At 42.6% G+C, this 12498-nt stretch overlaps 1 protein-coding gene across 2 annotated transcripts in view; it reads right to left on the reverse strand.

Moving 5' to 3' along the window:
- Window positions 1–601: 601 nt before the first annotated feature.
- The window catches only part of Focad (focadhesin), a 282441-nt gene continuing 270544 nt past the window's right edge, over window positions 602–12498 (reverse strand). For both annotated transcript variants that reach the window (XM_038334886.1, XM_038334887.1), the window contains exons 38-44: window positions 11190–11450; window positions 10425–10514; window positions 7729–7906; window positions 5824–5921; window positions 3602–3853; window positions 1635–1710; window positions 602–987 (exon numbers count right to left, since the gene is read on the reverse strand). In XM_038334886.1, the coding sequence (XP_038190814.1) occupies window positions 914–987; window positions 1635–1710; window positions 3602–3853; window positions 5824–5921; window positions 7729–7906; window positions 10425–10514; window positions 11190–11450 (1029 nt within the window). In that variant the 3' untranslated portion in view covers window positions 602–913. The remainder of the gene's footprint in view (window positions 988–1634; window positions 1711–3601; window positions 3854–5823; window positions 5922–7728; window positions 7907–10424; window positions 10515–11189; window positions 11451–12498) is intronic.

The raw sequence follows: 12498 nt of genomic DNA on the forward strand, positions 1-12498 counted from the left end.
CTTTCTCCTGCGCAAACTCAGTTCAGATGGTTTGCTCGGGGCTGCCTCCCCTGTGACTTAGGCCTTGTCACCGAGTGTATCCCACCTGCCAGGGACCAGACGCTTGTTCAGAGAGTTACATAGCTTCTAGAGACCTCACAGTGCTGCTTCTCCCATGGCTGTGGGGAACAGAACCTTTCTTTACCTTTGAGTTGCTGGCAGACACCTTGCCAAGTAGGAGGCCCCATCTCCAGAGGAATGGATCGGCATCACGGGATTCATCAGACCTACCTTGGATTTCTTTGTGAACTAACAGTCTCCTTTGCAGCTACTGCTATTGTGAAGTGGATAACTTCACTTGCACGCATGACAACCAAGCACAGGAGTTATATCCTGGCACTGAGGAACCTAACCTGGGTACCAGTGGGTGTCATGCCTAGCGATCTGAATGTGCCTAGCAGTTCTCTTAAGTGTGTTTTATCAGCAAGAATAAAATCTGTCTAACTCACTGACTCAGTGACTTCTTCTGTGGCTAACAAGGAAAATAGATCATGATACTCTTGTCACCTCTATGGTTCGCCAGCAAACCACATACTTAAAAATAAAGGTTGCATTATACAAATTTCTTAAAATTATTTTACTAGAATTTAAGGAAGAGAAAATATAATTCAGTTTTCACAAAGAAAAGGAATTTTTTACAATGAACTCAGGTCACACAGAAGTCATGTTCCTATTTCTGCTTCAAATACCCAGAGTACCCGAGTAATACACCCCTTTTCTGGCCACACATGAGGTGAAGTGTCAGTATGAAGCCTCCTTCTCATGGTTTCTAATTGAGAGGTTCAGTTCTCACCAATCTCAGACACCAGTCCTGAAAACCTTCTGTCTCTCTGGTCTGTCTCATTCAGTGGGGATGCTGCTGGCTCCTGGGATGTCACCAACCATATGCTCTAGTCCACACAGCCTTCTTCTTAAACTCCGGCAGAACTCGCAAGGATAGGAGGGTAGCTAGGAGGACAAGAGCACAGAGCACACAGATGCATCGGACAGAGCTGTGCTGGTCTCAAAAGGTTATTTTATCAACGGTGTCAAAATGGAGCTTGGCACTTCCCCACCCAACTAGTCTTCAAGACTAACAATGATCCCCTCAACAAGGAAACCCTGGAAGCGCTTGATAGCACAGGCAATGCCTAGTTCCCTAAGCAGCACCGACTATTACTAGAAGCCAGTATAAGAATTCATTTTAGAATTTAAAAATAATGCTAAACCACGAAAGGTGAAACCAGAACTGTCTACTGCACTGTCTCAGTTGTTCCAGATCACAAAGATGCTGAGTCCTCATATCCTGGATGGAGAGAAACCTAGGAAGGCATCAAAACTGTCTCCAGAACTCTGAATTTCTGCTCACTGTATTTTTACTTTCCTAAATTTTGTAAATTTTAACCATTTTACCATTATAATAAAAATACCTAATACCATTTATCTAAAAGTTAAGTTTAAAGGCACTTATCCTCCTTTTTAACCCATTTTTCTGACTTGCAAGGTCACATTAAGGACATTTTTTGAAATCATGTGTCCAACTATGCTCTTCCACATCACAGCCAGCAATGGGTGGTTTACCCCACGTTGGGCATAAAGCAAGAAGTAATTAATACCTTTCAAAAGATCCTTAGACTTTGCCGCAAAGGCTTCGTTAGGAATTTCCATGATGCTAAATAGCCAGTCAATGAACTAGGGTGAAAAAGAACATTGTTAGTGACGTAAGTCCCACCATCAGCATGAGATCAGTGGTCTCTCGGGTCTGCAGACATGAGAAGAAGGGCAACAGTCTTCTAGCAGTTCCTGCTGAGGCTGGAGTAGAAGAAATGAGACAGGAAGTAAGACAAACACTGAAGGGTGGAGGGGTAGAGAGGTGAGACAGGCCGAAAGACACAGCTCCCAAACCAAAAGGCCTCACCAAGTCTAACCCATTTCCCCAAAAGATATACTAAGACCTGGTGCAGATAAAGTGAGCTAGGTGTGGGCTCAGAGGCCTCTGTTTATCATTAACATTATCTCTAGTCACCCTGAGAGGCTGCCAGGTTAGTGACCTTGCCGAAGCCACCTCCCTCTGAACAGCAGAGCCAAGATTTGAGCCTAGCTACACCTGGCTGCAAAGCTATTTTTTGTCCATCATGCTACCTCCCACTGGTTCCATATGCATTTTGGCCATGGATAATAGGCTCATAAAATTTCCTTCCTCAGCTTATCTAATAACTTATTAGTAGACAAACAGTCACTACAAATATATAATCAACTTAAGATGTCTATCCTTTATCCAAAGCGAACAGTGTCCTAGTCCGGAAGTAACAGAAGACACTACATTTATTTTGGTTAAAAGTAGAACAAAAACTGCAAAGCTCGGGGCAACCTCCTAATTCTTATCTGACTTAATTGTGAAAGGCCTTTCAGCTGAGACACTCAGTGGAGGTTAGGCGTAGCTAAGGCCGGGTTCATAGTTCAGAATACTTTTAAGGATTAATGTTCATATTTTAAAAATAAGCAACAAATTATTAGTTTAAAGCTTTCAACATCATAAAAATCCAGTTTTGATTAAATGGGATTCAAAAAGAATCTTCCAATTAGTTGTACTAAAGATAGGATGGAGCCAGATAAAGCCAGGCAAAGGAGACAATGTTCCCATGTGTTCTACTGAGTTTGTACACTGGAGGACACAAGCTTTCCTGAGGTCAGGGGTGATGGGACTGGGCTGTAATAAAACCCTCATCAGGCTCTAGAACAGGCCAGCTATGGCAGGTACACATAGTGGCTCTGTGAGATAAAATAAGCCAAATGGAAGCTGGCAGTGGTGCACACCTTTAATCAAAGCACCTGCAAGGCAGAGGCAGGCGGATCTCTGAGAGTTCACGGCCAGCCTGGTCTACAGAGCAAGTGCCAGGACAGGCTCCAAAGCTATACAGAGAAACCCTGCCTCAAAAAAACCAAAAAGAAGGGGGAAAAAAAGAGAATAAAGCCAGGTGGTAGTGGCGCATGCCCTTAATCCCAGCACTTGGGAGGCAGAGGCAGGCGGATCTCTGGGAGTTCAAAGCCAGTCTGGTCTACAAGAGTTAGTTCCAAGACAGGCTCCAAAGCTACAGAGAAACCCTGTCTCAAAAAAAAAAAAAAAAAGAATAAGCCAAATGGGCCCTTTGCTGTGTTACAGAAAGAGAGCTACTCACTCTAGACCTACACTTCCTCTAGAATGATCTGAGCCTCCCCTGGACACAGCAAACCATCCCAAATCTTGATTTCATCTGCCTGACGTCAAGGATTGAAGGTAAAATGCATCCTTTCCACCTAGGATCAAGAGCGCGTGTGCCCTCAATAAATGAATGGAGACACAGGCTTTATCTGCCCCTCACCATAAAGGAGTTGCTGTTGCTGTTGTCTCTACACAACAGATACCACGAGCCTGTGCTGGCCTCGGTCTCCAGGACACGGCATAAAGTGATACTTGGGGCTGTGTATGAAAGCCTTTGGTGCGATCCAAGCTTTGTTTAATTCCCACTTCCATACTACAGCAGCAAGTGCTGGAGACAAAAGCCTGCCTGCCCTGCTAATCCAGGCAGCTGCCACCCCTCACCTTCTGGGTCTGTTCCTTCCACGGCTCTTTCTGTAGCAGCAATAGCATGCTACTGGGAAGGAAAGTGAGAACCTCCTGCACGGTCACTCTATGCATCGGACTCCTGCCAAGCAAGGCTGTTGCTGGCCCACTAGCGCCATTCTCCCGATGCCATGGCAACCAACTGGCACTGAGGCCAAGGAGAAGTGGGGCCTCATGGTCTGCCCACACCATCACCGCGGCTGCAAATATCAGCAGCAAGAAGTCCAAAGCCTGTTAAGAAAATAGAAGTAATGTGAGCTCATGTTCTATTCGGAGTGACACAGGTTAACAAACACAGCCTCCACCGTGATGCAAAGCCGTCTTCCTCTTCTCTCACCACTGCCCAGAAGAGGAACTACCCTCAACAGCAAACTCAGCTCCATGCTGGCTGCTGAGCCTCACTGTGCTTCGGAAGGTTCCTTGACTTTCCCGTCTGTGAGGCTGGATCATTCCTCCAACACTTCAGGAGAAATATAATTTATTCTTAATTATATCAAGATCTAAATACATCACCATTTCTGGTGTTTTAAAGAGCTAAATAAACTTAAAGGTATTTATTACATGGACAAAATTGATTTTTAAGAATATGAAACATTTGATGTTATTTTTAAACAATAAAAAGTTTATCTTTAGGCATTTAAAAAAATCTGTCTGGAATCTATCTGCCTACAGACTACATTAGATACTTTGAAAAAGATGTAGACATGGTAATGGGGACACTTCCAAGATGCTGAATTACTGTGATCTCAATTATACTTTAACCAGCTAATTTGCATGCTAAGTATTTTGAGATTTTTGTAAGAAAACAGAAAGTTAATAAAAAGCTCAGGAAGTAAGAAAGAGACTGCATTAGCTGAAAAAGTTTCTTTAAAAAGTATTTTTCAGTCTCTCAAGATTCAAACTGATGAATTAAAATTTTAATAAATTCAGGTGGCACATGCCTCTAATCCCAGCACTCAGGAGGAAGAGGCAGATGGATTTTTGTGAATTTTGAGGCCAGCCTGGTCTAAATAGTGAATTCCAGGACATCCAGGGCTACACAGAGAAACCCTGTATCAAAAAACAAAAAAATAAGCAAAAAATTAATAACTTCAAAAAGACACACAACTCTTTAGACAAATGGTACAGGATTTCAAAGAACATATCAGGCTATGTAAATTATTCTCAACCAGGAAGAATGCCTGCAAGGAAAATTAAGAAGAAAAAGTGAGGAAAGAGCTATGTTTATCTTATTGGGTGTTTTTACAACTACCCATTACAAGAGGCCTTTTCTTTGGGGGTATCATAGGTCATGTTGCAGATGTGATGAAATCCTACTCCACATGCTGCATGCAGGTGTTGGCACACACTGCAGGAATCTCTTCATCCTAGGTATTTCCAGTCACATGTGTGCAGAGAAGAGGTCTGAGCCTGGCATTCCCCCCAAACTGTATGAGAACCCTCTTTTCTAACTAGAGGTCTTCTGAATCAAAGAACATGTTTTGTTAAAAGTATTTCTCACCAGGGTGGGGCGGAGGGAGGCACATCTTTAATCCCAGCACTCAGGACACAGAGGCAGGCAGATCCCTGAGTTTGAGGCCAGCCTGGTCTACAGAGTGAGTTCTGGAATAGCCAAAAAAAATCTCAAAAGACAGTCCTGAGAGTCTCCAGAAACACGGCAAGAGTCATTGCTTCCTTGTAACAACAAAAAGTTATTTCCAGTGTTTCTCATAACAAAGAAAAGAAAAGCTGTGAGAATGTGCTCGATATCAGGTCTTGGGTGACCCCAAAGGCCCCGGCTTCCAGGCTGAGTCCCCAGGGTGGTGCTATTGGAAGGTAGAAGACCCTGTAGAGAGTGTGCTCGATATTGGGTCTTGGGTGACCCCAGAGGCCCTGGCTTCCAGGTTGAGCAGGAGACCCCGTGGAGGTGGTAACTAGGGGGAGATCTTTGTGTGTGGGGGTGACCTGAGAGAACTACACGGGTCTGAGATCTGGGTCAGCAATACTCTCCCTCCATGATGTATCACTTCACAGGTCCGAAGCTATGGGACCCATGGATCCTGTGCAAGAACCCCAACGTGTGAGCCAAATAAATGTTTTCACTTCGTGAGCTGATGACCTCACGTATTTGTTACAGCAGTGAAGACAGCCACAGAGTCTCTTTTTGGGAAAGAAAATATAAATTTTACATTTTAAGGTAGGTTCGCTGCTTCTCTATGTACCTCATGGAGAGCCACACGCTGGTCAGACGCTGGTTGGTACCCAAGGTTTCTCATGTAACCCATCAGCTCCAGGAGCCACTCCAGCCTCTTCAACACGCCTGAAACACATCAGCAGTAACCATCACAACGGAGGCAGCTATAAGATGCAGTGCTAGAGATGTCACCGCCATGGCTTTCAGGAGAAATCTGGACTGCAACCAGGCAGTAACACTGCATCTTGGTACTTAGCTGATTTACAGTCTTCCTCTGCTCTCCTGTTCTCAATACGGCAGAGTAATAGAAGCCTGTCCCAAAGACATAAAAAGAGAAACACCAGCCAGCCACGGTAGGGTAAGTGGAAAAGAAATGTCAGTATAGACGTTGATAAATATTCTTTTTTGTTCTTAAATGAAAGGTTCCAGCACAGGAAAAACTACTTAGGGAGGTCCTAAGAACTTAGCGAGAGGAAAGGAGAACTACTTTTGCAAGTAGGCTCATCGGAACCAAAAGGAACATCAGACAGACCCAGTCTGTTCTAAGTATTTTTATCAATGTGAATGTGTCTGCCAGGAAAGCCTGATGACCTGAGTCTGATCTATGGACCCTACAGTCAAGAGAGAGACCCACATACCCAGAGTTGTCCTCTAACCTCCACACACACACCATAGCACAACCATACACACACACGCACGCATGCACACAAGCACGCCAATAACATATAAAATATATTTACTTAAATAAAAGAAAATTAAGTTTCTTAACCACAAGGTCATGTTTTTAGTACTTAGGCACTAAGGCAAATAAGTAAACTGCTCAATCGCAATGTATCAACTGACCTAATAAACATACAGCCAAGGTCAGAGATGCCAAGGGCAAGTTCCATTGTCTGGAGGCTCTTACAGTCCAATGTCTAAAATGCTCTGTAAGTAGGTGCGCATGGCAGTGCACACCTAATCCTAACACTTGGATCTCTTTGAGTTTAAGATCACCCTGGTGTATGTACCTGTCCAAAAAAAAAAAAAAAGCCGGAGAAGTCTTTTCATATAAACTATTTAATTTTGCTTCTGTTTCCCTTTATGACTCTTAATTAAATAGACCCCCCCCCCAACAAAACCCATTTTCTATCATCAGGCAGAATCAATTTCCATCTGTGTGTTCAGAAAACTAAAGTAAAATTGACAGAAGCAACTTTAATGCTTGTGTCCATGAGGGTCTAGAGCAGTGGTTCTCAGCCTTCCTAATGATGTGACCGCGAATACAGTTCCTCATGTTGGGCTGACCCCCAACAATAAAATTATGCTATTTCTTAACTGTAATTAAGCTGTTATGAATTGTAATATAAATATCTGATATGTAGGATATATGATATGTAGGATATATGTGAAAGGGGCCCTTGACCCTCAAAAGGGTTACAACCCCGGTTGAGGGCCTGGTCTAGAGGAACAAAAATATGGAAATCTTCAAAAGAATTCATTCCTATATCCAAGAAATAGATGGTGTGGGCCACAACTTATCATCCATTGAAGACACCATTCATCTGGGGAAAGGCCAAACCACAAAAAAACTAGTTTTTCTGTTCCATAGTATCTTTTTTTTTAATTCTCTTTGTCCTTCCATTTAATCTTTTTTTTTTTTAAATTATGTATACAATATTCTGTCTGTGTGTATACCTGCAGGCCAGAAGAGGGCACCAGACCCCATTACAGATGGTTGTGAGCCACCATGTGGTTGCTGGGAATTGAACTCAGGACCTTTGGAAGAGCAGGCAATGCTCAACCTCTGAGCCACCTCTCCAGCCCCCTCCATAGTATCTTTATTGATCGTTTGGGAATTTCACATCATGAACCCTGAGCACACAGTTAGCTTTTAACTTGAGGAGACGCATGCAGCTGAAGAGAGACAGCAGGCCACTGTTTATGCCCTCACCTGTGTTGGCATGGCTCACAATGCGTGCCTGGTAAAGGCAGTGCAGGATCATCCAGGCCAGAGTCTGTTTCTCATGGTGCTGCATGGCGGCCGTGATCAGATCCATTAGGCTCATCAAGGGGAGTCGTCCTTGAGAGACCAAGTACAGTTTGACAAAGGCAGCCTTTTCTATGTTGTCCTGGGGAGGGGGAGACGACAACTGTTCAGTTATTTGTAAGTCAACAGAACCTCAAGGCAAAGGCAGTCGGAAACCGTGAGCTTGATGTTATTTTCTATCCATTTTCTATTGCAGAGCCTAGCATGCTGGAGAGAGCTGCAATGCCATATTTTTGTCTTTTCATGAAAACCATGATTATGTTTAGAGGTTGACAAGTAAGCATACACAATAATAACATAACACAGGCTACCCTTACTATGTTCCAAATACCAATTTAAGTACTTAATATGTTTTTAGTGAAGCAGTTTTAAAAATATGACACAGAATTCTGGAGATCCTAAGGCCCATTGCAATTTTTTTTGGTTGTTTTTGAGACAGGGTTTCTTTGTGTAGTAGCCCTAGCTGTCATGGAACTAGCTCTTGTAGACCAGGCTGGTCTCAAACTCACAGAGACCCGCCTGCCTCTGCTTCCCATGTGCTGGGATTAAAGGCCTGTGCCACCACCGCCCAGTTGCCCATTTCATTTTTAATACCGCTTATTTTTTGAAATCCATTTATGAGGTACATAAGACGTAGATCAGAGGCTAAAAGCATTTGCTGTTCTTCCAGACACCAGTACAAGTGCCAGCACCCACATGGTGGTTTACAACCATCTGTAACTCCAGTCCTAAGGGATCTGACACTCTTCTGGCTTCTATGGGCACCAGACACACACATGATACACTGATTATAGACACAGATAAAACACCTCTCTATATAAAATAAGTAAATTGAGATTCCAGTTACATTTATGTAAACAATAAAAAACCAACCAGGAAGACACACATAGGGTCAGCTATGTTCCCTAGTGTCATAGTTGGATCAAGTAGAAACACTGGTAAGGCCGAGTTGAGAACTGAAATAGTTCTATATGGAGCACTAATTTCTTGAAGGAATGATGACAAACTCTGGCTATTTTAACTGCCTACTATATAGACTATTTTATTAAAAACCTAAAGAAATGAGCCCATCACACCAAGAAAAATACGTCATAGTATTTATGCCAATAATTAAATCTTCTAATAAAAATTAAATTTTCAGAAAAAAAGTCTATTTCTTTGAGTCTGAGAACTTCCCAGTGTCTAGAGTGCTTTTCTGATACGATTTCTGAGGATCATAACAAATATGATGTTTTCATATCATATAATAAAACATACCAACATTTAGAAGACCTTCAAAACTTGATGAATCACCATTTTCCAAATGACCAGCGTATGGTGTCAGAAAATCATACATCTATCAGAGAGCTGACATTCAAAACAAACCAATGGATTTTAATGTCAGAGTAGGCAAACGTCCTTGGCATGGTTCTGAAGAACTACAAATTATTTCAAAGAAACTACCAATTGTTGACTTTTGGTGCATCAAGGAAGAATGTGGCGATTAAGTAACTGCTGAGATCTTGCTTTGAGCTGGTACTGTTCCAAGAACTTATCATGGACCAGGTCATCCAACTCTCAGGACAACCCTAAGAGGTAGCTGCGATTGTACCCACTTCACAGACAGGGAAATTAAGAGGTTAGGTAACTTAACCAAGACCACACTGCTTATAAGCTGCAGATCTGGATTTCACTCAACAGAGTGAGACTCTAGACTCATTCTTACCACTTCCCTGAACAGCTTCTCTCTGTTTAAAATAAGCAAATCTCCAAAATGCTGAGAGCCAAACACTCTGTAATAGTGGTTCTCAACCTCAGGATGTACCAGAATTGCCTGGTTGGGAGACTATTCAAATATAGACTGCTGGGTCCCACGGTCTCAAGTGGAACTTGAGAATCCCCATTTCTAGTCAGCACCAGGCCCAGAGAACCCATGTTCAAAACCACTGCTATGTGATGCGGATATTGAAGCAGCTAACGGAACAAGCAAACCGGACAAGGACAAGAGCGACCAGCAACCGGGATGAGGGGCGCATGGCACTACATGGTATGAACGGTTATATTCAAATAAGTATGCCATTTGGAATGCATTTGTGCCAAAGTATTTGGTGCTTACTTGGAACTCCAACTTCACAAAGCATTTTGTATTTATTTTGCTATGTGGGTGGGTCTGGGGGCTACTTGTTTTACAAAGGACCACCTTTTTGCATTATAAAAGGACAGAATCTAGTACCAAAAAAAAAGTGAGACCTATTTGCTGATGCCTTCAACATACCAAGTTCATTGATCAGAATATTTCCTATTTTTGTGGGTATTACCTTGAAGACATTATTCTATTCTCATTTTTGCCAAAAGATAACACAAAATGTTCTTGACAAAGTCTAAGAAATTGTGTTAAAAAGTTATTCATTTATCTATCCATCTAGACAGTATGCATTAAACACAGATCACAACACCAGGCTGGCTACCAGACCTGATGAGTGAATGAGAAAGTCAGCTCCCTAAAATTATCCAGCAACAAGTTGGATGAAAAACTATATTCAGCCAAAAGGCTATTGTAAACAACTCTTCAAGTGGAATGTCTGCCTCAATAATGAAAATGCGTAGATGGACATTGTTACCTGGGTGACCTGGGAAAGCCGGCTGGCACCGTCATCCGTCATCTCCGAGAGGCCCTTTGCTACACTGATGTACAGTTCGAGGTCACTTCTCTGACAAAGACAAATTTCAAACATGTCAAAATACAGTGGAAGATAAGAATATCACCTCAATTAATATTCTGAAAGATTATTAGATTTGTTTATCCCCAGTAAGAGTTGCCGATGAGATTCTAACGTTACCAAACCAAAACATATAGACAGTCTTTTCACAATTGAAAAATGTCTTCGCCATTGTTCTGGGTGTTCGCTTGGCTGTACTTTTTCTCCCTATCAGGATTCCATTATTCTAAGCAGATTTTACCCTGGTGGTGAAACTTTACTGGGGAGGTCTGCAGTGGTAGGGGAAGGGCCAACATGAAGCTGTATGATAGACAGCAATAACTAAGATAAGTAAATGATAATAAAGTGATAATTTATGACAGATATGACAAATAAGGCACTGTCACCAAGGTGCACTGGCTAGGGATTACTGGACTTACTCATCTTTGTCAGGCATCCGGTACAGCACTGGTTAACTCACCTCTAAGCTTGCTCAAAACTTTGTTTCTAAATACTCAACCTCAATTTAGATCCTGGAAGCAAACACACTCCTAGTGAAGAATGTGGTTATTTCTTGCTAGTCTTCCCACCCATATTCTTAAAACATTCCCCAGCCTGCTTTGCCAAAATGACTTTCAAGAAGCCCAAGCATAAACTGTCAGGAATGTAAATATTTTTGTTCTTTACCCGAATCCTATTTGGCAGCAGGTCAAAAATTCTCCCAGTAGCATCACAGAGCAGACTCCAGAGGTGGTGGGAAGGGCTGGGCAGTTTCATGGCCTGGCTCAGACCCTGTAAGGCACTTAGGCACAACTCAGGATGACTAGGTGGGGAAGCTGCTTTAAAAACCGCCACCATCAGGTTTTCAACAAAACTCTGGCTCTGTTCATCAGAGACATGTTTTACCCACAGAGGCAGCGATACCAGGAGGTATTTCTTGATATTCGTCTGGAAGGGAAACAGAAGAAGTCAGACATAAACATGTCAGTCTAACTGTGTGGTGCTCCAAGTCTCTAGTCATCACTGAGTTGGAGAGAAGACAGATTAAAAGCTGTGGGTTACCTTTTTCTCCCTTATGTTCCCATGAGTTCACGATTCAAAGGGTCACCGACACTTGTAACTATAGCTGTTTTACTTACTTCTGATCCAGGGTGTCCCATGTGTACATGTAGGACCTGTCAATCCACTCAACTGAATCGCTGAAACCCTTTCAGAGACGGGGACAAAATGCTATTTCGGAAAGTATGTCACAGTTGCTACTCTGATCTTTTCTTACTGTTTGGGTTTTCTGTATGTGGTGCTTGTATATGTGCTGCACATATATGTGGGTGTGCATGTGTACAGGGGTGTGTGCTGCAGGGTTTGAGGAAGCTAGCAGTCAACTGCAGGTGTCCTCCTCAATCACAGGGATCCTCACTGAACACAGAGCTCACCAATTGGACAGGCCGGCCGGTGTGCTTCTTGGGTCCCCTGTCTCCACTTTCTCAGCACTAGTGGTTTACGCACACAATACATCTGACCTAAATTTACATGGATGCTGGAGAGCTGGAGATCCAAACTTAGGTCCTTTGCTCACACAGCAAACATCTGACCAACTGACCCGTTTTGCCAGTTTCTCCAAATCATTTTTAAAATCACGTTCTCTAACAAGAGAAGCTGTCAATCCATTCAACTACTCTGCTTAATTGAAACCTCAGAGTTGGGAATAAAATGTTAATTCTGAAAGTATGTCATAGTTGCTCTTCAGGTTTTTTGGTTATTTCTGTGGTTTTCATGCACTGTATGTATACATGTGTGTGGGTACACATGCCAGTGTGTGGATGTACACCCACTGAGCATGCAGGCCTGACCAAAGCATCTTAGAGTGCATGAGAGGCAAGATGAGGCAGGACTAATTATTAGCTGTTACATGGCACCTAAACATTCTTAGAAACACAAGTTTGATAGTAATGGACAAGTATAGAAGAAGCAGGTTGGGGGAAAAAGACAGTACAAT

The sequence above is a fragment of the Arvicola amphibius genome, chromosome 6 (assembly GCF_903992535.2).
Source record: "Arvicola amphibius chromosome 6, mArvAmp1.2, whole genome shotgun sequence".
Classification (NCBI taxonomy): Eukaryota; Metazoa; Chordata; class Mammalia; order Rodentia; family Cricetidae; genus Arvicola; species Arvicola amphibius.